Source organism: Micropterus salmoides, unplaced genomic scaffold, assembly GCF_014851395.1.
Source record: "Micropterus salmoides isolate LMB-PRFRI ecotype aquatic unplaced genomic scaffold, ASM1485139v1 Ms_hic_scaffold_15, whole genome shotgun sequence".
Taxonomy (NCBI): domain Eukaryota; kingdom Metazoa; phylum Chordata; class Actinopteri; order Centrarchiformes; family Centrarchidae; genus Micropterus; species Micropterus salmoides.
The window spans coordinates 2,766,093-2,792,771 of NW_024040596.1; the positions used below are offsets into that span (position 1 = coordinate 2,766,093).

Below are 26,679 nucleotides of genomic sequence, written 5' to 3' on the forward strand. Positions count from 1 at the left end.
TTTCCTTTTGCTTTGGAGAGTGTTGAATAGAAAACATTTATCATTTGAAGTGAAGTTTTTTATGTGTATTGATGGAAATGAAATTTGGCTTTTATGATTAATCAACTGTTTTATCTTCTCAGAGACCAAACAATAAATTTTTCCAAAGTAAAACAAAACTTTCATCAGTATTTTCAGAAATACACAACCGGTCAGAAGATTAAGAACAGCCAACATCTAAATAGTTCAAGTGAAAAACCTTAAATGGTCCCAAAGTAAGCAGCAAAAGTTAAAAACATTTCACAGAAACAGAAATTTTCAGATCTAAAATACATTAAATGAAGGAGTTTTGTTCATTATTTCTCTGTAGGATCAACCGACGACCAGCGGGTCTGTTTTCCTTCATTAATATTATAAATAATATATATAATTTAGTCAAAATAAAGCTTCTGAGGGTGAATTAGCAGGCAGCTCCAAGGTGTTTACTGTAGAAATGTGTTTAACTTCCTTCCACTGCTGCAGAATAATTAGATGTTAACTCAGTATTAATCCCTGTAAATTGTAAATCTCTGGAATTTACATTATTTCTGACCTAAACTTTGTCTTTACCTTCGCTGGTTATTCTGCGGCAGTGGAAGGAAATGAAAGAAAAATTAAAACCCGTACAGTAAAGTACATTTTCCTATACTTTCATACTTTTACATGTTCGATGCAGTACTTTCTGTATTTTTACAGTGAGGTGTCAGTACTTTTACTGAAGTATACCACCATCCACCTCTGACTGACAGAGACTTTTCATTCCCAAAACTTTATTAAAACAACGGTGTATTAACAGACACACCAATGCAGCGAAACCACAGAAACAAATAAATATAAAAATAGATAAATAATGTTTCTATAATAAGTATTGGATGTACTTCAAGCTTTTTTTATGTTTTTTTAAACTCTTAAAAATAGAAAAATATAGGTTTTTGTAAACTTTATTGACAAAGCGAAACACCGTGAAGACATCGCAAGGGCTTGTGGGTAAAGAGAAGAGCTAGTTAGCCCGTGTAGTTTTCCACTATTTCCAGGTCAGTTTTATCTTTAAGTGGTGTTTTTATGTGTAGCAGGTTTAGCTGCCGCAGATTTTAAGTAAGTAAGAGGTTTGTTCGTCTTTCTGGAGACAAGAATCCGGTTTGTGAGGAAGTTAAACCTCAGCGTGTACAACTACAGGTCCCACAATGCACCGCGGCCCGACGGTTCAAATCAGAATTTAAACGGCTAATGCAGCAGGCGTGTGTTAGCAGTCCGACGACACTTCGCAATATCGGGACATTTGGCTCGGTTTGAGAGTTTCTGGCTCTGTAAGACTCTTATGCTGGTACCGACCCGGTCAGACTGGACTCTGCCGGCCGGACTCTCCCGTTTGGACCATGACTCCGCCGGTTCTTGTCAGTTAGCGCTGCTGTGCTAAGCTAACTCGTTGCTAGCTGGTGACTTTCAGACTTGTATTTGTCCTCTGCTTCAAACATGAATTAACTTCTCTCGGTTTATCACGGGGATGCTTTGTTCGCTGTATTGACCGACAGTCTTAAACTAGTCCCGGATCTCCACGGAACCATGACCCTGGCCCCGAAGGAGCTGTCCAACCTGCTGAGCATCATCTCGGAGGAGGCTTGCACCAACACCTTCGAGAGCCTCTCCACACACTTCCACCACTACTTCGGGAAGGCGGAGCACTTCAGGGTGGGTTCGGTTCTGGTCATGCTGCTCCAGCAGCCGGACCTGCTGCCCAGCTCCCCGCAGCGGCTCACGGCTCTCTACCTGCTCTGGGAGATGTACCGCACCGAGCCGCTGGCCGCGAACCCGTTCGCCGCCGTGTTCGCCCACCTGCTGAACCCCGCACCTGCGGGGGAGGAGCCGGAGAAGCTGCTGTCAGGTACGTGTTTGTTATTCAAGGATTTATTCATCTGTAATGCCAAGACGGAGCGACCGAATCACAGCTTCCGATTAGGAAGTTAAGCGGAAAGTTCAGGGAAACTCAGGTCCAGATCAGAAACCACTTTACTTAGAGCTGTCAGGTCCGGACTAGATTGAACCAGAGAGGTTACAGTTTCTTTAAAACACAGTTTCAGATTTATGAAACCTTCATTCTACTTGTGAAAATGCAAAAAAGGGACGATTTATATGTTTGTTTCTTATGTAGACCACATTAGACCAGGTCCAGATCAGAAACCACTTTACTTAGAGCTGTCAGGTCCGGACTAGATTGAACCAGAGAGGTTACAGTTTCTTTAAAACACAGTTTCAGATTTATGAAACCTTCATTCTACTTGTGAAAATGCAAAAAAGGGACGATTTATATGTTTGTTTCTTATGTAGACCACATTAGACCAGGTCCAGATCAGAAACCACTATCCCTGGAGCTGTCAGGTCTGGACTAGATTGAACCAGAGAGGTTACAGTTTCTTTAAAACAAAGGTTCAGATTTAGGAAACCTTTATTCTACTTGTGAAAATGCAAAAAAGGGACTATTTATGGTTGTTTCTTATGTAGACCACATTAGACCAGGTCCAGATCAGAAACCACTTTACTTAGAGCTGTCAGGTCCGGACTAGATTGTTCCAGAGAGGCTACAGTTTCTTTAAAACACAGTTTCAGATTTATGAAACCTTCATTCTACTTGTGAAAATGCAGGAAATTGCAATTTCACTGTTTTTTTAATTTTTTTAAGAAATGTAGACCACATTAGACCAGGTCCACATACAGCTGTCCGATCCGGACTAGATTGAACCAGAGAGGTTACAGTTTCTTTAAAACACAGTTTCAGATTTATGAAACCTTCATTCTACTTGTGAAAATGCAAAAAAGGACGATTTATATGTTTGTTTCTTATGTAGACCACATTAGACCAGGTCCAGATCAGAAACCACTATCCCTGGAGCTGTCAGGTCTGGACTAGCATTTCCCAGAGAAGTTAATGTTTCTTTAAAACACAGGTTCAGGAGTGAAACCTCTATTCTATTTGTGAATTTGCAACAAAATGGTGATCTATATGGTTTAATTTGGTCCTTTTTTTTGCATTTTCACAATCAGAATAAAGGTTCCACAAATCTGAAACTATATTTGTGGACGGATGCATCAGCTGGCTGTGTGCTTCACTGGCCGTCTCTCTGAGCTAGATCAAACAAATGATTCCTCATTGATATGTAAGCAATATTCATAGTGGTGAAATAAACTAAAGCGGAGCTGTCGCCGCAGCGGCCGCCATCTACAGGACCTAGAGAAACGAGGACCGTCACGTAGTATCGGTTCTCGTGACGTCCCTGTGTCATGTGACCCCTCCAGGCTTCCTGCCTCCCATCACCCAGCCCGAGAAGTTCTTCCTGTCCCAGCTGATGTTGGCGCCGCCCAGGGATCTGTTCAAGAAGACGCCCCGACAGGTGTCCTGCATGGACGCCGGCAACATGCCCCAGTCCATCGACATCAGTGGGCTGCAGCTCGCCTTAGCAGGTCAGTCCACACCGACGTTTATCCCGTCTTCAGAGAACTTTAAATGTCTGCTGTTCAGAGATTTATGAAGCGCAGGCCGCGTCCACCTGCCCTCATTTCTTTCTTTACTGACTGAAGTCTGTCTGTTTTTCAGAGCGTCAGTCAGAGCTGCCCACGCAGAGTAAAGCCAGCTTCCCCAGCATCCTCAACGACCCCGATCCGGACTCGTCCAACTCGGGATTCGACAGCTCAGTGGCGAATCAGATCATAGAGTCTCTGGTCACGGGGCCCCGCCCTCCGCTGGAGAGTGAGTGTGTTTTGACGCCATTGTTGTTTTTAAATGTGTAGAAAACGGAACCGAGTCGGAGGTCGTGTCCAGCGCAGGAACTTTCCCAGGGGACTTAGGAGATTTATTGAGGAACTGGGCCTCTAAACCAGAACCAGTTCCTCTGTGATGCAACTGTAACATTAATTAAAAAGGAACAAGTGAAATGAAAGTTCAGCTTCAGTTTAAAAGGGAGAGACAGAGAGAGTATGACTGATCAGCTGAGAGGAAGGAGGGAAAACCTTGTTTGCGGTTTTCCTCACAGTACATCGTCCTTCTTCTCCCGGTCTGCTGACTGGAAGGAACCAAGACCTGCAGCCACTTTAGAGTCCATGTTAAGAGAAGTTACAAAGACTCGGTTTAGACCTGCTCTGTATGAAAAGAGACCCAACAGTTCCCGCCACGAGCAAACACTGGGCCACGGTGGCGAAGAAAACCCTCAAGTCCTTGTATCATAAAAAGTGGCTCACGGCGAACGCCTCCGCCATGCTCCTCCTTCCTGCAGCCTGCTAACACATCACCGGTTGTCCAGCCGCAGATCCTTCGACACAGGTCACGTTAGGGTCGATTTGCTGAGCTAAAGAAGCCAAAGGTGACTAAAACAGGTCTTAAAATAAAAAAAAGGGAAATTAAGTTTACTGTAGGTATTAAATTTGTTGATGGTGCGTTTACAGCGGCCCGCCATAAAACATCTAGCGTGTATTTGTTTGACCTCATGAATAGATCTTCTATGTTCCATTGGCTGCATCATATTAAATGTATCATAAATCATATTAAAAAAGTGCTGGTTTTACAGTCCTGCGTAGGGTCTACGTCACATTTATGAGGAGGTGCACGCCAGAACACGCCCCCCTACGCAGAGGCCACGCCCTCGATTCGACGCAGGAGTATAAATTACACTTTCCTCCTTTCTGTTATTTTAGTAGTTTATATGAAGTTCAACATTGCATGAGTTCACAAACGGACACGATCAGTTCATTAAAAAACGAGCGTTCACACCTGAACCTGGCTCCTTTATTTGCATAACAGACGCATACAGACAGAAGCACTTGGCGGCGAGAACTGTTTGGACGTTAATTCACAAGAGACTAAAATAAATACGAGCTACGGGGGATGTCCGTCCTAACAGCCTGTCCGCCCCTTCCCTCCCTCCGTCCTCAGGTCACTTCCGCCCCGAGTTCATCCGGCCGCCGCCTCCTCTGCACTTGTGCGAGGACGAGCTGGCGTGGCTGAACCCCACCGAGCCGGATCACAGCATCCAGTGGGATCGCTCCATGTGTGTGAAGAACAGCACCGGCGTGGAGATCAAACGCATCATGTCCAAGGCCTTCAAGAGCCCGCTGTCGGCCCAGCAGCAGTCCCAGGTGAGTACGCTCCGAAGCGACGGCGCCGCGGCGTCCCGACGAGGGGAAGCGTAGCCCGGAGGTCTCTTCGTACTGTAACTAAGTCTCTGTGTCCGTCCAGCTGCTGGCTGAGCTGGAGAAGGACCCGAAGCTGGTCTATCACATCGGCCTGTCCCCGGCGAAGCTCCCCGACCTGGTGGAGAACAACCCGCTGGTGGCCATCGAGATGCTGCTGAAGCTGATGCAGAGCAGCCAGATCACAGAGTATTTCTCAGTGCTGGTCAACATGGACATGTCGCTGCACTCCATGGAGGTGGTGAACAGGTGAGGCTCGCGCTGTCGGGGGGGCGGCCTCGTGTGAAGTGGATTAATTTATAAGAAAGCAGAGAACGGCTTCAAACCAGACCTCACCAGCTGCTGTTTGTCTTCTGCTTACTTTAAGTTAGATTAATAACAAAAACGTGTTGATTCTCTAAAACGGCTGCTGCACAGGGCGGGACACTGAAGTCTGTTCTTCTTTCAGCGTTGATTATTTTATCGGTTATTGTTGCTTCCTCAGGTTGACCACAGCCGTCGACTTGCCTCCAGAGTTTATCCACCTCTACATCTCCAACTGCATCTCCACCTGTGAGCAAATCAAAGACAAATACATGCAGGTACAGAACATTTGAAGAATAACGAGCAACCTCGCTCTGCACTTTATCAGAGCTGCTGAAGTGTGTAGATCTGTGGTGAGATTTCAGTTTTCTTGTCTCGTCTGAAACTTACAGCAGAGATATTCTGAATTCTAATTAAATGATGACGTTAGTCTGGTAATATTCTGCCTTTTCTCTGCACCTGTCAGAGGACACAGATCTGTGGGGGAGACACGAGCAGAAAAGCTGCTGAAACACAGGAGCTGTTCATAGTTTAAGGAAAACGCTCCCTTAGAGGGCAAAAAAAGACGTTATTTTCTGCACGTGACACACTTTGTTACTTTGAGCTTGTTACTTTTGCAAACTGCTTGATGGTTGTGTATGCACTATCGAGGAGGAGACGAGCCGGGGCTGTGAGGTGAGGGATTCCCCACAAGGTCAAAGTAAACATTACCGCAGTGGAGCGGCGGCGGCAGCTGATGCTGTGACACGGATCAGCCCGACACTTGCAGTTTGTGTTAGTCTCTTTCTTTTCCTTAAGTTGAGAGGTGATCCAAATAAAATTTGACTGCTTTTGCGGCGTCTCCACGGGGGAGTCGCGGTGTGATGTTGGGGTGTTGTTTTGCCCTCCAGGCCGCCGCGCATGTCACGTGACTGCAAACTATGAATTAAAGTCCAGGAGTTTGTAACTGAATTAAAATGGATTAATTTCTCATTGAGGTGAAAAGGAGCCACAGTCAAAGACACAAAGAGGAGGGAAGACGGATGATGTTACATTCTGGTACTGACTCCAGCTGCGCCGCGGTTTTCTTCCGTCCCTTGCTTGACCTCAACTTCCCCTGGATGCGTTTCAACAGCCCCACGTTATTGGCTTGTTGTTAATTAGTCCTTTTTGTGTTGTTGTTCGTGGCCTACCGGTCCCGGCTCTCTGTAACCCTCTCTGTCTGCACAGCTGCAGATCCTTCAGGGAGCATTTCAGAATCAGAGTGAGACAGTTTTTAGATTTAGTTGATTTGGCTACATGGAACCAGTTTAACTGTGGTTATTGTTGGTTTTATGACTGGGAGTCTGCAGAGGGTGTCTCATTATGAAAATTGACCGGTTTCTCTGTCTGAATTCCTGCAGCTTGATGCGTTCTCTCTGCAGAGAGACGCCTCTCGTGGACTCGAGCGGCACGCAGGAGAACTCTGTGAAGTTGGTTTGAGTTGTCACCTCCCACCTGAAGTTTCCCTTTACATAGATGACAATATTTCTACCATAAATTAGTGCAGATAAATAACTTTTTAATGCTCCAAACTTTCATTTTATTCAGCATTGAAGATTCCTTTAAAAAGAGTGTTAAAATCTTGTCTCCATCTCATGAATATATCATATCGTGTCTCACCCTAAATAATAATTTGGACTGTTTTGGATTTTATCAGCAAACGAAATGTGTCACCGTGTTGTTGAGAGAAATGTGTTGAATACGTCTGTTTTGAGAAACGTGAGGTTTCCCTGCTGACCCGTCGCTGTTCATTTTAGCCCCACGTGTTCCTGTTCATGGACGTAAAGAGACATGAATGTTCAGCGCGTCCTGCTTCCTGTTCAGCTTTTGAAATGACTTGTTTCTAATATTTGGTCTTCCTCTTCTCTCAGAACCGCCTGGTCCGCCTGGTCTGCGTCTTCCTCCAGTCGCTGATCCGAAACAAGATCATCAACGTGCAGGACCTCTTCATCGAGGTTCAGGCCTTCTGCATCGAGTTCAGCCGCATCCGCGAAGCTGCCGGCCTGTTCCGCCTCCTGAAGACCCTGGACACCGGAGAAAACCCCACCGAGGCCAAACCTGCCAAATGATGGTCCTCGCAGAGACGCTGCAGACGGACGCCTTTAAACCATCAGAGGGACACGGTTTGGTTCACCAGGAACCGGTGCTGCCGGCTCAAATCAGTTAATATTGTAAATAATGTAGTGACGTTTCCTCCAGACTCTAAATCCTCTTTGAGCTTTGTCACCGTTTCCCTCTTTCCCACAAAGTAAAAAAGGATTAACGCAGTTCAGCATTTCGTTTTGTACCTTTTTGTTTTCTTTCCACGCAAACTTTCTCTAATTAAACTGACCGTTTCATTGAGTCTGTCGGGTTGTTTGTGCTTTCATTAACGTGTCGTCAGGTCGTCCACGTGTGTGAAGAAACTAGTCGGTGGTCCCCAACGCGTCGGGAACTTTCTCGCTCCTCAAAGGCCGCGAGGCGAGTTACTGAGATGTGTTTGTAGACGTGGAGCTGACCCTCTGCTGACGACGTTTGTTAGTTTGGGGAAAGATGTTTTAAACCCAGCAGTGATGTCACAGCGGCCCCCGGTACACCTGTACGTCACTGCAGCAAGGTGAGAGATTGACCCCGCCCCCCCCACAAAGTACCTTTTTAATGTGAGGTGCAAACATTTAGATAGCAGGAGAGTAAAAAACACTTTACAAAAGTCTGTTTATTGTTTGCGTACATTTGGCATAGAAGTTGTGATTTGGTTTGTAATCAGCTGAGACGCCACAAACACTTCAACAAAGCCGTCGTGATAAACCTGCAATACTGCTGCGGACACCTGCTCTAAAGAAAAACATGCGGATTTAATGAACCAATCAGAGGATGTTCTGCCTCTAAATGTAGAAATGAAACTCCTGAACTCTTCTAAATTATTCCCTCCCTTTGGCCTTAAGGCTTTGCTGCCGTTTTGAAGTCGTACCATAATCTGTATCCCGTTAGAAACCTTTTATCCAATATTTCAGCTCACTCAGAGGTTTTCTCTCTCTTAACTGTCCTGTTTTAAAAACACAGCTGAGCTTCCGTTATTTCCCCGGTAGGTCGGCGTCGTGGTCTTTAGGCTCTCTTCAGGCCGCGTGCCATGAGGCAGGCGAACACCGTCATCACCATCTTGGGTTTGACCTCCACCAGGTCCTCTGGCAGCGCGTACACCCGGGCGCCGATCTTCCTCGCCATGGAGATTGCGTACCTGGTGACACAACGACAACAAGTGAGCACGAAGAGAAGAGATGATTTGAAAGATTCTGACTGGATAAGTTTGTCTCTTCCTTGTCTAAAAAAAAAAAAAAAGACCAGGATCCAGATCTTTTTAAACCAAATGAAATTGGCTGCTATAAAAAAAATGACTTTGCTTCAAATAGTACAAATTATTGATGATAAATCTGCCGCTTATCAGTCAATTTTGGAAAAAAATGTGGTTGATAATTGAAAACGACTAAGAGCAATCTGATGCGTTTCATGATGTCAAATATATTTTGTTCAGTTCTCTTAATAAAACAGGAGTGAAAAGGAACCAATCAGACGTCGAGGTTTCTGATCTCATGTCGGTTAATTACATTCATTCAAATGAACACAAAATGAGAAAGACGATGAACTCCGCGTGTTCGTACTTTGCGTTGTTGAGTTTCTCCTCTTCGGTCAGGTCTTCTGTCTTCAGCAGGTCGTATCTGATCGATCCGGGCTGGATGGCGTCGATCAGGTCCAGAACCGGCATACTGCTGCTGATGGACCCGTCCTGCACAAACACACACACACCATTAATCTCTGCAGCTTTGACTCCTCTGATGAGCATCACTCATCGAATCTGGTGCGTCTGAGGCAGAAAAACACTTCCTGTCGTTCCTGCTGAGAGTTGATGAGAAGTTGAGCGCCTCTCATGTCTGTACAGTAAATATAAAGCTACACAGCTGTAAACGTTGGGATCTTTTAGCCTGTGACTATCTGGGACATCTTTTGAACCGTTGCTCTCTGTTTGGTCGCTTTCCGTAATGTTGTCAGTCACAATCTGAGCTGATCGGCAGCAAAAACTAGAACTGTAGTGGACGCACTTTAAGCTTGCAGGCCTGTTTCTCTGCTGCCGACTGCAGCGTGCTCACAGACTCTCTACACAAACGTGGGGAAAGGTTCAAATATACCCTTTAATTAACCAGGGAGCTGTTACTCGCTCAGCTTCAGAGATCTAAACGTTGGGACATGAATCATCCTCACATCAACGAATCTACACCTGACGTGTTTTAATTTAAAGACAGAAATCTAAATGGTTTAACACAAAATATGTCCTGACATTAAACGCGGTCCAGAAGCATTTTGTAAATCCAGTCCAACACAAAACGTAGGATCTGAACAACATCTGATCGAGCCGACACCGACGTATCTGGGGCAGAGATTGAAGGAACCGTCTCTGCACCGAGGGAGAATCGTTACCTTGAAGCTGGAGATGGTGGGTTTGCCGGCCTGCGTGAGATTGTCGTTGACCCAGGTCACGATGGTGTCGTCGATCACCTTCTGCCCGTCGCCCAGGTCCTCCAGGATGTTCAGGGTGTATCTGAGGGAAACGGGCAGCGTGAGGGGAAGCCATCTTTTCAAGGTTGTGTAATGAAACTGAAGGTTTGTAGTTGCCTTCATGCTACACACACACACTTATATGGTAAAATATTTTAAAGCACATTTAATTATAACATAAAATAAAACTCAGCCACAACACCTGCTTTCAAAACCATCTGCACAGAAGAATTTCTTTTAGTATCGTTTCTGTGACGTTTGAAATGACCACATCAAAGAAAACATGTTACTGTGATTTCATTAACGGATCAAAACGATGCAGAAATAACCAAAACATGATGCCGTTTTATTAAACGTATTAAATTCCCCCTGTCAGCAAGGTTTGATCAGGGCTTTGCTTTAATGTAAATATTATTTTAGCCACTCTAGCAGCTCCGTGTTAAAGTCACATCGGTCCAGAACAAAATCTCAACAACTGTTGGACGGACTGTCATGAACTTTGGCACCAGGACCCAGATAAGTGACAGAGAACTGACGGGTCTATTAAACCAGCTACAAACAATGAAAGAAAAGAACGTTTTGCTCAAATCTCCACTGACGAGCCGACGGTCTGATGGAGCCATAGACGGTACGAAAGAATGAAGATTTTAAAGTTTGCTACCTCCTCATGAGCTGCCAGAGCAGAGCCAGGGTGAGGGTTCGGTTCCCGGCGTTCAGGTCCTGACCTGCGATGCCCACCAGAGAGAATTTGGCTTCCTTCTTTCCCAGCTCCACAGCGTAGTTACAGTTCTCCAGCTGGACCAAACAAAGAGTCCAAGTTTAGTTTACAGCTGATGCTACTGCAGAAGTATTTGTTGTGTACGGAGTAGTATCGAGGTCACACACGGGCGTCAGGAGAAATGTGTGGTATTAGTATGTAGTAAGCATGTAATATACACTAGAGAATACACTAATAATGTAGAACACACTTTGTAATATTAGTATTTATATATAATTAGTATGAAGAGTTGACTTTATATAATTGGTATGTATGTGAACAATTTATATTAGCATGCATTATTTACTGTAGTATTAGTTTGTAATATATTTGGTAGAATAAGTATGTAGTATACACTTCATAGTATTAGTATGTACCCTATGTAGAATCAATAGTATACACGGTATATAATGAGTGTACCATAGTGCTGTGTCTACGTTCAGCCTCAGCGCTGCCAGCTGTGGAGTCAAACAGCAGACGGCTCATTGTGGAACAAAATTCTAAATATTTCATATTTGTGGCGTTTTTCTGCTCCAGTGTTTTAAATTTTCCAGCCTGAAGTTTGCGAGGAGGACGGACTCGATTAGCCGCTGTACCTTCTTCATGTTGCTGCCCAGTTTGGGGTAGGGAGGCTTGTTGACTCGGTCCCAGTCCACCGGTACTTTGATTTTCTCGTACAACTGGAAGATCACCAGGGCGTCGTCGATGTCTCTGTAACACACACACACACACACACGTCACATGACCTTTCATGAAGCACAGTCCGCCTGCATTATCAGGCGCGTTAGGCTCCGTTCTGATCCACGTTTCTAAAGGCAGGAAGTGTCTGACTAGTGACTAGTGTTCTTACGCGTAGAGGTGGTTGACACGAGGGTTGACGCCCAGAGAGTTCATCCAGTTCCTGAAGGTTCGCTCCTCCCTGGTTTCACCTGGAGGAAAACACCGGATTAAAAACGCACAGTCAGGAAATACTGCAGAGGAGGCGTAACGGACCTGCATCTGTTCACGCCACCAAGAAGATCGGTCATCAGACTTCACTGCAAAAACATCTGGTCACATTAGTGAGCGGCTGATTGAGTTCAACCTACTCAGAGGTAACTCGGGGTCGACAAACTCTGACCGCCTACTCTGGAGTTAAACGGTACTACGAAGGTGGATGAGATGTTGGTTAGTTGAGTCGGTGTTCGCATAAAAGGGGCGTGTTCGGCCGTGTAGACAGAGGTATTCACAAGTAGAACGCACGTAGATAGTGTCAGGATATGACGAGATTAAAGACCAAATCTAAAACCGCGGCCGCCGACAAAGCCAGGGAGGCTTGTTGCTGCATCACATTGAGTAAATTTGTAGCCTAATTATCTTCAGTGTTCTTATTTTATGTGTAATATGATTAAGATTTAAAAGGGACATCTGCACATAAGGTCCACTGCAGTAGAAGAAAAGGAGCCGGCGGAGAGGGGGAATAATCCCAGACAGAATTTAATTTCCAAGATTAATCTACAAGTAAAAAACCTGAATATTCTCTGACATTATAGTCACACATTTATGAGAGAAACTTCACTTTGCAAGGCTGCAACATCACACACACACGCGCGTCTGCCGTGTATTATGCATGAACTGGAAAGTTATATTAGACTTTGCAATCGGATTTAGCAGTGAGGAAACACTCCTGAGTTCAGCCCAGGCTGCGGAGCTCGCTGTCTGAACGTGACGCTGCTGTGTTCAGAACTTCAGTGCAGCCGCAGTCGAGCCAATCGGGATGAAATCTAAACATGTTTTATGAAGCGGTGTGGATTAATATCTAGCTTCTCATCATTAACACTGAGTACAGATGTGGTGTGGAGTCCACGTGCAGGGTGACCTCCCGGTTTAGAGACCTGTCCACCTTTGGCTTATCCAGGTAACGTCAGGAGTAACTTCCCGGTTAACCCGTACTACCAGTTACCTCGCTTCGTAGTACAGGCCACTGGTCTCAGCTTAAGTTTGTTTGCGTCTCTGCATTTGCAGGTTTGCAGTGAGAAAAGGTCAGAGGGCCGCGAGGTCTCACCTTCGATGGAGCTCCAGTCGATGTCCTGGTTCTCGGGTTTCTTCAGAGCCGGGTACTTGTTGAACAGATTGGCAGCGAAAGCCAAGTTCAGTTTGGGGTTGCCGCGGACGACGTCTGTCGGCATAACGAACTGTCTGCACCCGAGCCGGTCGGCCTGATCCAGCATGCACTCGGCCCGCTTCAGGTCGTCCTTCTCCTGCAGGGACGAGGACGAGGACAACAAAACTTTACGTTTTTATACAGTCTGTTTTATTGTTCCCATCAGTGTTTTTATTTCAGATTATTGTCGGTGTTTTATCCTGTTTCATATTTGTATTATTTCTAATAATCTGATCTTATTTGCCTCCTGAAATGTTTTCACTCTGGTTCAATCAGCACTTTGTTTTGAAAAGTAATGAAATAAAGATTATTATTAATACTTTAGAATGATTATAAACTACCAGCTGCACCCAAAGTTTTATAAATTTAATTAGAGAATTATGTAGATAGTAGTTTCCTGAAGCTTGTTAAAATATGTATAATATTATATTTGATTCCAGCCGTTTATAAGAGCTACTGAGAAAGTACTTTAATACCACTACATAATAAATGAGCAAATAAATGTTGAGTGTTCTTCCCTCATTTGTCCTCTCAGTGAATTTCACACAGGAAACTTTGCATCTTAAAATCTGGGTTGTGATCTAACAAACGATGTTTTCGCTCGATCATAACGGAGCTGAAACTTTTCTGATCACCGATCAATTGTTTTCTAAAACCTTGTGCCAGTCACAGAGCATGTTGCTGCTTTTATGTGAAAGTGAAATCGCCAGGCTCGCGACCTTTGTGCCTTTCGGTCTGGATGTATGTATATAAAGTTTATTGTCATTGTGCTCAGAGGTGTCGTTGACGCCGGGGACGAGAAATATCAACAAGAAATGAAAATGCTTTGAGAAAGGTTCATTTGCACATTAAGAAAACACGCAACGCAAAACAAACGTGCGTTGTTAAGTGAAAACAAGCTTACACAAGATTACTGTATTATATTATTATATTTTTATATTTTGATCCATCACCTGCCAGCTGAACTGTGTTTCTCTTTAAATAAACATTTCCACCATAAATTGGTGCAGAAAGTTTCTCCAGAACGCAGGAAATTAAGTTTTTAATGTTTAAAGTCTTTTGTGGGATATATTTGATATGTTTCAGTATTTATTCAAATATTTTCTCGTTCGTTGTCTCACCCTGAAAAGGTTTATAAAAGGTTAATAAATGACATCATTTATTAAACGGCTGAGACTCCCTAAAGAAACGTTCCAGTCTCTCACCCTGATTCCTGACATGTCGATGGCGATGGGCGGGATCCCCTCCTCGTCTCCTTTGGGCGCCACCTGGTTCAGGAGGTTGAAGTACGCCTTGGAGTCCTGAAACGCACACAAACAGTACAAGGGATGAAATATGTTTCTTGTTTCTTCTGATTTCTCCGGAGTAAATGCGCTTTGGTTTGGCAGGAACAGGTGTTACTATATGAGCCAGCTGTGAGTGCTGCTAACTTCCTCGTTTGCTTGTCAGGCAGCGTGTGATGCCGGTTTAGCCGAGTTAGTTTTATGTTGACCCAGAGCTGGACTCTGTTTCTGTGTGTGTGTGTGTGATCACCTTGATGTCGGAGCTGAAGTTATTGATCTTGCCGCAGCCGGCCTCCTCCAGGTGATAGTTGGCCCAGCGCAGCAGCAGTTCCTCGGGGGAGAGTTTCATCAGGTCCTCCAGACTCTCTCCGTCACGCAGCAGAGCGATCAGAGCTACACACGTGTAAAAACATCAACACGACACACTGAAGTTTCACATTTTGGGAAATCCACTTAGGGCTGGACACGACGCTGGATCTGTTTGAGGCTGTAGTCCGCGTGGCGTTCTGAATATTCTGACTCGACGGACTTAATGTTAGAAACACGTTATTGTAAAACTGATTCAAAGTTAAATCCACGTGAACACACACACACACACACACACACACACACACACCTTCGTTCTTGCTGAGCTCGATGTCGGCGAACAGTCCGATCTTGATGACCTGCCACAGCAGACCCAGGACCAGGTGCTGCCTGCCCTCCTTCAGGTCCTCAGCGCCGATGTTCACCACGTGGCAGCCGATGGCCGACGCAGAGTTCAGAGCCAGGTTCAGGTTCTCCTGTTAGACCGAACGTGATGAACATCGGGATGTAAAGACAGAGCAGGTATCACATACAGTGAGATCAAGCTGAAGCCTCCTCTGCAGACACTTCCTGTCTCACCTGGATGGTGAAGGGCGTCAGCTTCTTCTTGTTGATGGTTCTCTCGTCGATGGTGTCGGGGACAGACAGGTTGATCATCTTACTAACAAGGGAGAACACATAACACATAACAGTTGAGACACATTTACAGAATAAGGAACAACCTAAAACATTCTTTAAAGGGTAACTTCAGGTATTTTAAACCTATTTTCACACATGTTGGTGTTTGGATGACTTGGAAGTACTGCGAGAGCCTTTTTTGTTAAATGTTAATGACTTGTTTTTGGTAAACCTCCCGCCACCAGGGGGAGCTCATTTACTGAAGGACACAGGTGTCGCTGAACGGGAGCAGCTGCTGCAGGAAACCAAAGTCAGAGTCGGAGAGAGGAGTTTGTTGTGTTGGAATAAAGTCCTGCTAGCAGCTCCTCTACGTACGCAACAAACTCCTCTCCCTCGTGTCCACCGAACCGGAACAAATACTCTTATTAACTTTCCTGCAGAGTCACATGTTCAGAACATCATTCATATCTGTACGGTAAACATGAAGCTACAGACATGAGTGTGTCACTGATCTGAACTCCTCACTCAGGAAGAGAAAAGAGCAGACTTCCATCAGCAGCGCTCACCAGAGGACGATCCCGTCTCCCATAGCGGTGAACAGGTTGTCGCTGTCCGGATCCATGGGCAGGACGTGTTTACAGTCCGGGTCCTTCTCCAGAGCTTTATTGATCCAGTTCACGAAGGCCACCTTCTCCTCCTCTGCAGACGGGAGAAAGCCCACATCAGAAAATGACAGACAGCAGCCAAACAGACGTCTCCATATATTCTGCTTTTAACCTCTTCACAATGCTCAACAGTGAGATGATCAGATTACAACCTGTTCTGTTATAATCCTTATAAAACAGATGCACGGAGGGGAAACATCAGCCGGCCTTCATTCATTCACTCAAAGAAGCCCTTAATTCCTTCCATTACTTTCTTACCGACGTCGACTCAGATAATAAATGAACCGTTTTATTTCAAACCAAAGAGACACGATCATGCTGGCCACTTTATTAAAGGAACAGTTAGACATTTTTCTTTCTTCTTGAGCGTGAGACGAGAAGATCGTTGCCACAAATGTGAGCATATACGTTATTTCCCCCTCCCCCCCAAAAAATGTCCACCTATGACAAACGTTCAGGCTGCAGCCAGAGTGACCCAAACCTGATTTCTTTTCGCTCACTCGGGACTCAGATCTGATTCGGTTACAACAGTGTGAACGGCTCAAGTTACATGGAGACTGATATTTCCCAGTTTGGATTTGGGATTTTCATCGCCCTCTCCCGGTTTATGACGACTGTTCACGACTTTGGGTCCTTTTTCCTGCTACTTATCCGGGCGGAAACAGCAGCGAGAGAGAGTTGTCGGGCTGATTCAATGAAAAGGACACAGCGATCGGGAGAATTGTGCTACGAGTGACATCTTATTCTGTTGATATTGATTATAACATTTTAGAAAATGTCTAAATCTCACAGATACTCTGTTTACTAATAAATAGTCACATCTAAGAAGAGAGAGCCAGAGATTTGAATCGATGGTCAAAATAGCTGGAGATCGATGGTCAAAATAGCTGGAGATCGACTAATTGGTTCTAATATCCTCTAATCTGATCATCAACATGAATCTGATCTAATCTGTGTGTCCGGGTTCAGACCTGAGTAGGAGTGCTGAGTGCCGGACTGCTCTGAGGTTCCCGCCACGTTACGGATTCCCTCCTTCTTATTGATCGCCTTCCTGAAGGTCTTTGCCACCTCGGAGCTCTTCAGCCCGTGGACTATCTGAAAGGTGGACAAACGGGGAAATGAAGAAATGAAGAAATCAAGATAAAACAATATAATCTGTTCAGGCTAAACACACTAAAATCAGGTGCATGAGATATCCTGCCGTTGCTTCAGATAAAGAGACAAAACATGTTAAATCCGGTGTCATCTGTGCAGCAGCTGATCAAACAACACACTTGTTGCAGCACCTCTAACAGTTTGGTACTTTCCCTGAAATTCATTTTTACCCGTGGAAAGTACATAACTTAAGTAGAATTTTCAGGTACTTGTCCTTAAATTGTGCAACTATTTATTCATTATTACTTGTTCACCATAACAATTCTTTTAATTATGTAAATATTGTACACATTATCCACATTCCTTAATATTTTATATATTTTTGATATTTATATACTTCTTTATAAACCAACTTTCTATTTTTACTTATATTCCTTTTGACTTGATGTGCAATGTGTGCAACTGTGACACAGAATTTCCCCCCAGGGATCAATAAATATTTCTGATGTACTTTCGCACCCATGGAGCTGAATTTAAGCAGCCACATTAAGACGGTTACAAAGTCAGCCTGCTATCACCTGGAGGATAAATCAAGGATTAAAGGACCTGGAAAACGGTGTCTTTACACGGCTCCCTAAAACCCTGACCAACCAGCTGCAGCTGATTCAGAACGCTGCTGCTCGAGTCCTCGCTATGACCAACCACGTGGATCACATGAGGTCTTTACACCGGCTTCCTGTCTGTCAGAGAATTGATTTCAAAGTTCTGCTGTTAGTTTATAAAGCACTGAATGTTTCTGATCTTCTGCTTCATTATGAACATCTGTCCCAGAGTCCAAACTAAACCTGGAGAAGCAGCGTTCAGTTTTTATGCTCCGTATATCTGGAACAAACTCCCAGAAAACTGCAGGTCTGCTGAAACTGTCAGTTCTTTTCAATCAAGACTGAAGACTTTTCTTTTTTACCTTTAATTAAATCAAATATAAGATTTTGGATTGATAGATCTTATTGAAAAATTGTATTTAAATGTATTTTTATGTTGCTTTTATCTTTCATGTAAAGCACTATGAATTGCCTTGTTGTTGAAATGAACTAAATAAATAAACTTATTTCACTACACTTATCTTAAGTCTCTACACACTTTACATTAGATTGTTTATTAAAACACGATGAGCTCATAAAATGCAACGTACAGATTAAAATTCAAATAACTCTTCTCTTGTTGCCTCTTACATGAATCAGTGTGTAGTACTTGTTCATCTAGCTGATAATACTTTTGTACTTTTACTAAAGCAGGACTTTGAATGCAGGTTTTTGTGTACTGTAGTATTACAGTATTAGTATCTGAATATTCTTCCTACGCCGCCTGTCCCTCTGGTATTTTGGCGTTCAAGTTTCATTCACAAGAAGAAACACAAAGCAGGTTTTAGATATTTAGGTGAACTAAGTTGTGATGACAATAGACAGTTTATTTCTCTGTGTGACCTTTGACCTGTGAACTCACCTCAGTGAACTCTTCAAAGGTGAGCTGGTCGCTGGTCTTAGTCAACTCCTGGACGATCTCTCGGATCCGGTAGCCCGGCAGCGCCAGGTTAGCGGCCTTGAAAAGCTCGGTGAGCTCATCCTTGCTAATAAACCCATTGTTGTCCACATCTGGAAAAGGGATGGAAAGGTCAGAGGTCAAACAGAGAGCATCACTTTAATATTATTTAATATTGTGTTCATACAGGAGACCTGCGAGTCGTTCACTGAATACGCTTTTAAACCCGGTTCATCCTTCATAGACAGAAAATGTGACTTTTTCTTGGTTCTTAAGGGATAATTTTATTCTCTGGATGTAAAACGGCCCAAAACCTTTTGAGAAACAAATCGTAAATGTAGATAAAGTTTCTGAGCTGTGTTCAGTCCAGGTTCAGAACGAGGGCTGTTAATATCTGAATTTGCTCTCATGGCTCAAAAAGGATTTCTGTCTTTTTCCCCTTCTCGCTTGACATATTAGATGCACAAAAATAAGTTTAAAACCTTTTGTAAATTAGTTTTGTTCAGAATGTTTCTTGGATGTTTAGCCTTTATTACTCAGATCTATAAAGAGGACAGACGTTACAGGCTGTGAGAAAAGGGGGGTCCAGGTCTGGATTATCGTCTCTCTCACATCTTAAAAACTGAGTTCAGAACAAACAGGAAAAGTGAAGCCAGAGCTGAAGAACCTTAAACCTGCGTCCTCTCCAGCAGCCAGCAGGGGGCGACTCCAGCGGCTGCAGAAAGAAGTGTGATTGTATAGAAGTCTATGAGAAAATGTTCCTACTTGTCAGCTGATTTATTCCCTCAGTAAACACTTTCCTGATGAGTTTCTGGTCTCAGTCGCTAGTTTCAAGTCTTCTTCAACACAGCATGATGTTCATTTAGTAAATTATGGTCCCATTTAGAGGAACAGAGACCAGGAAGCAGGGGGGGCTACCTTGTGTTCATTTAACCAGCGCTTTTGAACAAGCTTATTATTTTTATTTTTATTATTTTTATTAGGAGTCGGCTGTTCATTTTTCCGGTAAGTACAATTTGTTTTAAACCCAAAATTAGCATTGCAGCTAATATCATGAATTACAGATGCACTTTGCACGTCTGGTTCCAAAAAACTAAGACGGCGAAGACAAAAATGCCAAACTCTCGGCTTAAAAACAGCAGTCCACAAACCAACGGGGACGTCACACTGGCTACATCCACTTTTTCTAAACAGTCTGTAGTCTAAGCCGATGTTTGTCATGAAACTCGGGCCTCCGGTCCCTACTGGTCCTTCCTGAATCAAACAAAGAGGAAGTGGCAGTGATTCCCATACCAATTTTGGCGAACGCTTCTCTGAGTTCCTCCTGCTCCTCTGGTGAGATTTGTGCGGCCATGTTGGGAACCTGAAACTGACACAGAATTTCAAAAAATCAACATCCTTAAATCAAAAAGTTAAAACCTGCCTGGCAGACTGAGCAGTGCAGAAAAGGAGGAACTTGAGAGATGGTATCTTTTTTTTTTCTGTGATGCAAACTGCTCACAGTTCTCACTTCTGCCGGCCTCCAACTTCCTCCTGCTGCTGCTGCTCTTCCTGCCTGACAGACAAGTGTTTCTTTGTTTGTTATTGCTGCGTGTAATAAGATCTGATCTGGTCAGATTTTGTTACCTTTGGACAGAGGCTAGCGAATTCCCCCAGTTTCCAGTGATTATGCAAAGTTAAGATGCTGCAGCTTTGCAGTTGAAAAGGCCGAACATGAGAGTGGCGTCGACCTTTTCACCCGACTCTCCTCATGTAATCTAAGGTGTAGAAAACTTCCACGTTCGTACATTATGTGTTTTAATTCAACTGCAGCAATACTGACATTACTGAGTTTTGTCTCTCAAGAGCTGCAGATTGAGTTAGAGTGAAGCAATTCTGAGGTAACTGATCATGTGACTGGCGTGAGGCATTTTATTTCAGTCTGATGATTCACCGTGTGTTCGCAGATCCTTTTTTGGTTAATGTGAAGAGGAAGACGTTAAGAAAGACCCAGTGTGTTGACACTAATCATTTGAAAACCGCAAACACTGACTTCAACCTTTAATATGAGCGAGTTAACTTCCTGCAGCGCTCGGAGAGAAAAGCAGCCTGATGGTGACGTGATAACAGAAAATATAACCCTACAAACCTACATCTGTGAAGACTGAGGCTGCATTCAGTTCAGCTCAAGACGCCATTACAGGAGATTTTGTGTCCATGTGAGGCAACGCCGTCTCTCAAAGATAAGGTTTGTATGCTCGAAAACCCCTCCTAAGGTTTTGTAACATAAGCATTTAACCAAAACCACCAGCCTTAACTAAAGTGGCTTTTGTTGCTTTAACCTAACTGAGGTCTCAGGATGTGAAACCTGGTCTCTGCATTTTGTACAACCAACATCCAACATGTGGCAACACAAAAAAGGGTACAGGTAAAAAAGAAAAAAAATCAGCTAGAAGTGAAGAAAGACACAAAGAGTGAAACCTTCAGGTAGAACTTTACCTTCAGTCTGTTAAAGGGAGGTTTGAGTATTTTAACGTTAGCTTTTAAAGGGTCTGTACTTTAACGAACTCCTCCTACAGAATTAATCAGATTGACTTAAAAATTTGGCTGTTGAATCTAAAGGCATTGATGATGAAAAGATTTGCTATCTGTGAGTTTTCGTTAAAGGGCGTGTCTGTGGCGTGGCGTTGAATATTGATGACTCGCCATGAAACAGGAAGTTGGTGTAACTTCGGTGGACATGCTCACATCTGCACAAAACTTTACATGTTTGATAAAAAGACCCGCCCTGAGCACATCTACATGCAAATATTCATTCAATGTCATAGCGCCACCTACTGGAAACAGGAAGTAAGCCCTTTGTGACAAAAATCATTTGATGTACATGGCATTTTCACAGCGTGGTCCACACTTCATGTGCTGGTACACAACATATTAAGAGCTGGTTTTCTCCAGCGCCACGTAGGGGACATAGGAAGAGACGTTTCACTCGTTAGTTACTGGTCCAAAACGTGCGATAATTCAGAGCCACGTGTCCCGGCCCGTCCAACGCTGCAGTACGAGTTTACACATAATTCACAAAATTTTACTAATAACATACAGATTGATTCCAGAGGAAAAATTATATTGCAATCTGTTTCACATGGTTTTATAGGGCAACGTTAGCTTCCCCTACAGGCTAACATCAACATCAATGTAGCTCCTCCTACAGGCTAACATCAACATTAGAGTCTCCTACTACAGGCTAACATCAATGTAGCTCCTACTCCTACAGGCTAACATCAATGTAGCTCCTCCTACGGGCTATCGTCGTCATTAGCGTCTCCTCCTACAGGCTAACATCAATGTAGCTCCTCCCACAGGCTAACATCAATGTAGCTCCTCCTACAGGCTAACATCAATGTAGCTCCTCCTACAGGCTAACATCAATGTAGCTCCTCCTCCTACAGGCTAACATCAATGTAGCTCCTCCTCCTACAGGCTAAAATCAATGTAGCTCCTCCTCCTACAGGCTAAAATCAATGTAGCTCCTCATACGGGCTAATATTTCTAATATTTCTCCCACAAAACACCCCATGTAACCAACATTTGTCAAATATCTGTTGTTCTGTTCGACTGTTTAATCAGTGGTTCCTTTCATTATTCTGTAAAATGTTCACAATGTGTGTGTGCTCTGATATACACATACACCTTTTATTTAAAGTTGATGAATAAAATTAATCAAGCTGAGGTAAAGTGAATTAGTGGTTGCAATTAACAAGTTATTTCGGTATCAGTTGCTGATTGATTTTTTTGATCAATCAATTATTTGTTTAGTCTATAAAATGTCAGGTCATAATGCCATAATTCTATAAAGCTTTTTTTAACCAAAACCTAAATAGGGTTATTTTTAGCTTCAGAGAAGGACTGAAACGTATCATATCAAAATTGCTGCCAGTTCATTAACACATTCATCTTGTTTCATCCCGTCAGTGAGAGTCTGAGAGGACGGAGGAGTTTAGCTCAACCTAAACTTTCAGATCAAATCACCTGAAGGGGGTTAAAAAAAATTGACAGATTTTAGACATGACGGAAAAATCAAATATTGTTGTGCTTCAGACTGAAAAAATCTAAATCAAGTGTTCTTGTTCTTCTGGAAGTCTTTATTAATGTATTACTTTCTTTGGTGCGTGAAGATAATAAGTCACTTTATCAACAAGTTGCTCGTGAAACTTTTTATACTGATGTAAATATATGATTTGAGTCTTTTAGGGGCTGACTTTTATCTTTACCTGCCTTCCATTCATTATTAGGACATTAAGAAGCTTCATATAAGCTTTAAAGTGGACTTATATTAGATATAGATTTAGAGATGATTGAGGCCTTTTTTAAAGCTGTTTTAAGGGAAAGGTGTCCCCTTAATGTCTTTGCAGCTCTGAGGTCTAAATTTAGAGAAAGCTGGCTGAGATGCAGTCCTGCTGCAGGCGGCAGGTCAGAAGCAGAAATGAAACTCAGCAGCTCCGACAGCTAAATAAGGGTCTTTAATGTTTTCATCCGCTCTTGTTTTAGCAAACTAGTCGAATGAGTCAATCTGAAATTTAAGGTGCAAGATGTGTCCTAATCTGCATGTAACTTTTTTTGTTCACGGCAGCGAGCTCCAACTTCCTGTTCCTGTTCAGCAGTTGGTATAATATATTTATCAGTGTTTCCACTTTTAATTGATTGTTTTAAGCATCTATTTCCATGGTAGCACTGTGGTTCTCTTTTCTTTTGTCTCAATCCTTACTAATGTGTCAGCTTGTGTGCTTAACTGTAGCTGTATTTTGTAATTATTTGTGTGTTTATATCATATGGAGCCATTTGAACCACTTATTGATATTATTGATAGTTTTGCACTTTTGCTGCATGCCACACCCCCCTGTCTCCCCATGTTTCCTGTCTGTCTCTATACTAACTGCCAAAAAAAGAAGAAATATTTCAGATTAGCTGTTTTATTCTATACATTTTTTTGTGTTTATTTTGGACCTTCCATTCATGACTGTGTTGTTGATATGTTTTATTTGGACAGGAAGATTTGCAGAAGATCTGCTGTAGCAGAAGCTAATGGGGTTTTAATAAAATAAACCACTAATCTTCTTTAACAATTCTCTGTGGCTCAACTGGTAAAACTCATTTTGCGGTCGGAGGTCAAACAGATGTTGGTTCCAGCCTCTCAAATGTGAGGATGTGCTGCTTTTCTTTTTTACATCTCTGTGAATGAAATCTCTTCGTATTTCAGACAAAACCGGACATTTGAAGAGGTCATTTGATCAATCACTTTAAACACCAAACAAGTAAATAAATAAATTAACAGTCAGATCAATACAACAAAAAGTTGCAGCCCATGATCCACCCAGGTTTTACCAGGATCCAACACCAATACAGTGCAGATCTGAGTGTGACAACTGAATAGAACGTCTTCTTTTGGAAATGTAACGTGCAAAATGAAGTTGTGATCTCACAGCATTTAAAAAAAACAACTGACAATGTGAAGTTTAAAATAATGGACTGTGAGCACAGTCAACCATGAAGCGGTTTATTTTATGGAAATAAACTGTCAACCACAAATACTTCTCATGCAAATTCTCTCCCACACTGAAGACTGACAGGGATGTGAATGGTTAGATTTAACAGTAAGTGCAGGAATCAATCACTGCAACTTATTAACACTTTAATCCATTAGATACTGAGTGAGTGGGCACTCCCTTTAAAATCTGCTCCCACAGCTTCCTCCAGTTCATCACCTCCTGACTAAATGCTCCTCAAGCCTCTGCAATATATACTGACATTATAATGATATTGATCTCTGAGTCGTGCTATGTGATGAAGCTAAAGTCGAGCTGTAGGTCTTCAGTAAATGTACATCAGAAGTTTTACTTTATTACAATGAAATGTTTTAGAAGTTGATCCTATGTTCGAACTTGCAGCAACTAAAACTATCAGATAAATGTGAAGTACAGAGTTCAGTAGTTCCCTTTGAAATATAATTGTACAGCACTGGAATATTTTCTACCACCAGTTGCCACTGAACTTACATTTTCCTAAATCTTTGACCGACTGATCGCAGAGGAGAAGAATGTTTTGCATCATGTGGATCAGATTTTATGACTCAACTCGCCTCTGAGCGGCGAGGCCTCCGTCCTCCTGTAAGATTTTATTTGCATGTGCTGGAGCTCATCAGCATGCCTCACACGTGCCCGACTTCCATTAACTATATTCTTTCAGCTGGTGATCCTTTTTCAACATGAATTATAAAAGACTAATGAAACCCTGTCCTGGAGCTGCTCTTAAGAGTTTCTGTCTCGGAGGGGTTTTCTTTGCAGTTGAAGTGAAGCTAACCACAAGCTTCCTTTCAGTTCGCTGCAGTGGTTTAACTTCTTCTTCCTCCTCCTCTCCCCCCTCTGTGTGTAGGCCTCACTCTGCATCTAACTGCTCTTATCTTTTCAGTTCAAGCACAAGTTTTAAATGATTTTTATCAAACGTGCACAAAGTTATACAAACTAAGCAATGCAGGTTTTAAGTTTTTGTGTTCTTTTTACAGAGGAGGGACAATTTGTGAGCAGAAACAAGGCCTGCAGGGAGGATTGTGAAAATGCAGACTGAACATTACACAGTTACACACTCCGTCTTACCCCTTTCCACACATAATGTACAGAATTAAACAATCCCACGCAAACATTTCCTGACGCCTTCAGGAAACACATGTGTGCATCAGAGGCCACCTGATCTCATATGTCATTTACCTGAGAGGTGAGAGACGGTGATCTCTGGGCGTGGAGGATTTATTCGTCGACTCTCTTCCTCGGTCGGTCCGTCTGGCTGCTGTGCTGCTCACTACTCGACAGGCAGCGCGTGAGTCGGCAACCGAAAGCAGGGCGACAAACGCGTCTATTCAAATGCATGAGGAAGGAAGTGACATGCAACACTTTAGAAACAGGAATGAAATGCATTTTGTCTTTATATGGCAATGCACGCTGGCTGCAAGTTAAGGTGACCCCACGCAGAGGGTTAGAGTTTCAGGACTGTCGTGGGAGGTTTAGGTGTCAAAGGACTGAAAGTTTCTTTTAAAAGGCTGTCACATCCATAGAAGGAATTGATAGAGACCACGTCCACCTCATCCGTCCAATCTGAAGACATGTGACCAGCTGCACGAGGTCATTATTTTAAGGGTGCATGTTTATTTATATACTCTATGGTTTCATTTTTATCTGAATAAAATACTTGACTTTTGAAGTTGTTTCTTCCTGTGGCCTTGAAATCAGGACAGTCAAGCAGCCAGAGAGACAGGTCAGGTGTTTAGAGAGACGGACCGGTAGAAAAAAAACAAAACAACAAAGCTGCAGACACAGACAGGAAGCCAAAAACACAATGTCTGAAATGACAATCAAAAGTAGAGATAGACAGGTAGACAGAAAGAAATAGAGGGGTCGTTATAAAGAGGCACAGACAGGTAGTTATAATAAAATGCAGATACAAACTTTAAATCTCACATTTGATACTGATTTTGATACAGTTTTTATATTATATTAAAAAATATATATATATATATATATATATATATATATATATATATATATATATAAAAAAAAATTTTTTTATTTTTTTTTAAAACACACACACACACACACACACACACACAACTTTTACGGTTTTATTTCCCTATTTAATGAAATGTATGAAATTTATATGTAGCTTACTTTCATGCCAATAAAGCTCATTTGAATTTGAATTCGGGAAACAGACAAGTGAAGACATGTTTACACGGACAAGCAGAGGCGCAGACAGGTGGACAGACACCCTGAGCATGAAATGCAAAATCAAAAGGTAGAGACAGACAGACAGGTATACAGGGACAGATGCGTTTGTTTTCCTATCCCAAACCAAAAACACGCTCAGGTATATGGACAGGGGTGACGTTACCTGCCAGAATCGTCCGCTGGTTACACAACCCCCCCATACTTTCATATCCAATGACCAGGTGAGCGCATCAACTGTAAGCAGGTGTTGTCTCGTTAAACTTATTCCCTGGTAAACTGTCCCGCTTTGACGGCTCCATGTGTCTTTTACTGCAGCAGCTCCAAGGTAAACTAACAGAAGCAAACTAATTAGTTCGCCTGAGTTTCTTCTTCTTCGTCTGCTATGTGTGTTTACTGGAGAGCAAACCAACTTTTAAGGTGCATACCGCCCCCTACCGTATCTGAGTGAGTAGATTCATGCCATTATAGC

The 26,679-nt window shown here is 43.0% G+C and overlaps 2 protein-coding genes and 1 long non-coding RNA gene across 3 annotated transcripts; 2 read left to right on the forward strand and 1 right to left on the reverse strand.

The window, feature by feature from the left end:
- The first annotated feature begins 1,036 nt into the window (after positions 1-1,036).
- Positions 1,037-7,866, forward strand: cnot11 (CCR4-NOT transcription complex, subunit 11). The gene is made up of 7 exons (XM_038720036.1): positions 1,037-1,900; positions 3,310-3,474; positions 3,608-3,760; positions 4,940-5,142; positions 5,243-5,445; positions 5,681-5,777; positions 7,392-7,866. The coding sequence occupies exons 1-7, from the start codon at positions 1,582-1,584 to the stop codon at positions 7,587-7,589; spliced, it is 1,338 nt and encodes a 445-aa protein (XP_038575964.1). The 5' UTR covers positions 1,037-1,581; the 3' UTR covers positions 7,590-7,866.
- A 329-nt stretch (positions 7,867-8,195) lies between these two features.
- lcp1 (lymphocyte cytosolic protein 1 (L-plastin)) lies at positions 8,196-26,503 on the reverse strand. Its single transcript, XM_038720034.1, has 17 exons — positions 26,374-26,503; positions 25,197-25,341; positions 19,750-19,825; positions 18,421-18,569; positions 16,794-16,917; positions 15,724-15,856; positions 15,119-15,200; positions 14,850-15,015; positions 14,484-14,626; positions 14,156-14,251; positions 12,852-13,047; positions 11,658-11,736; positions 11,404-11,518; positions 10,712-10,845; positions 9,973-10,093; positions 9,159-9,283; positions 8,196-8,737 (listed from the first exon to the last, which is right to left on the reverse strand). Exons 3-17 carry the CDS (start codon positions 19,808-19,810, stop codon positions 8,605-8,607), a joined length of 1,857 nt encoding a protein of 618 aa, XP_038575962.1. The 5' UTR covers positions 19,811-19,825; positions 25,197-25,341; positions 26,374-26,503; the 3' UTR covers positions 8,196-8,604.
- LOC119903799 lies at positions 11,251-13,472 on the forward strand. Its single transcript, XR_005444620.1, has 2 exons — positions 11,251-12,704; positions 12,812-13,472. It is a non-coding gene; the product is annotated as an uncharacterized LOC119903799 (long non-coding RNA).
- Positions 26,504-26,679: the final 176 nt, after the last annotated feature.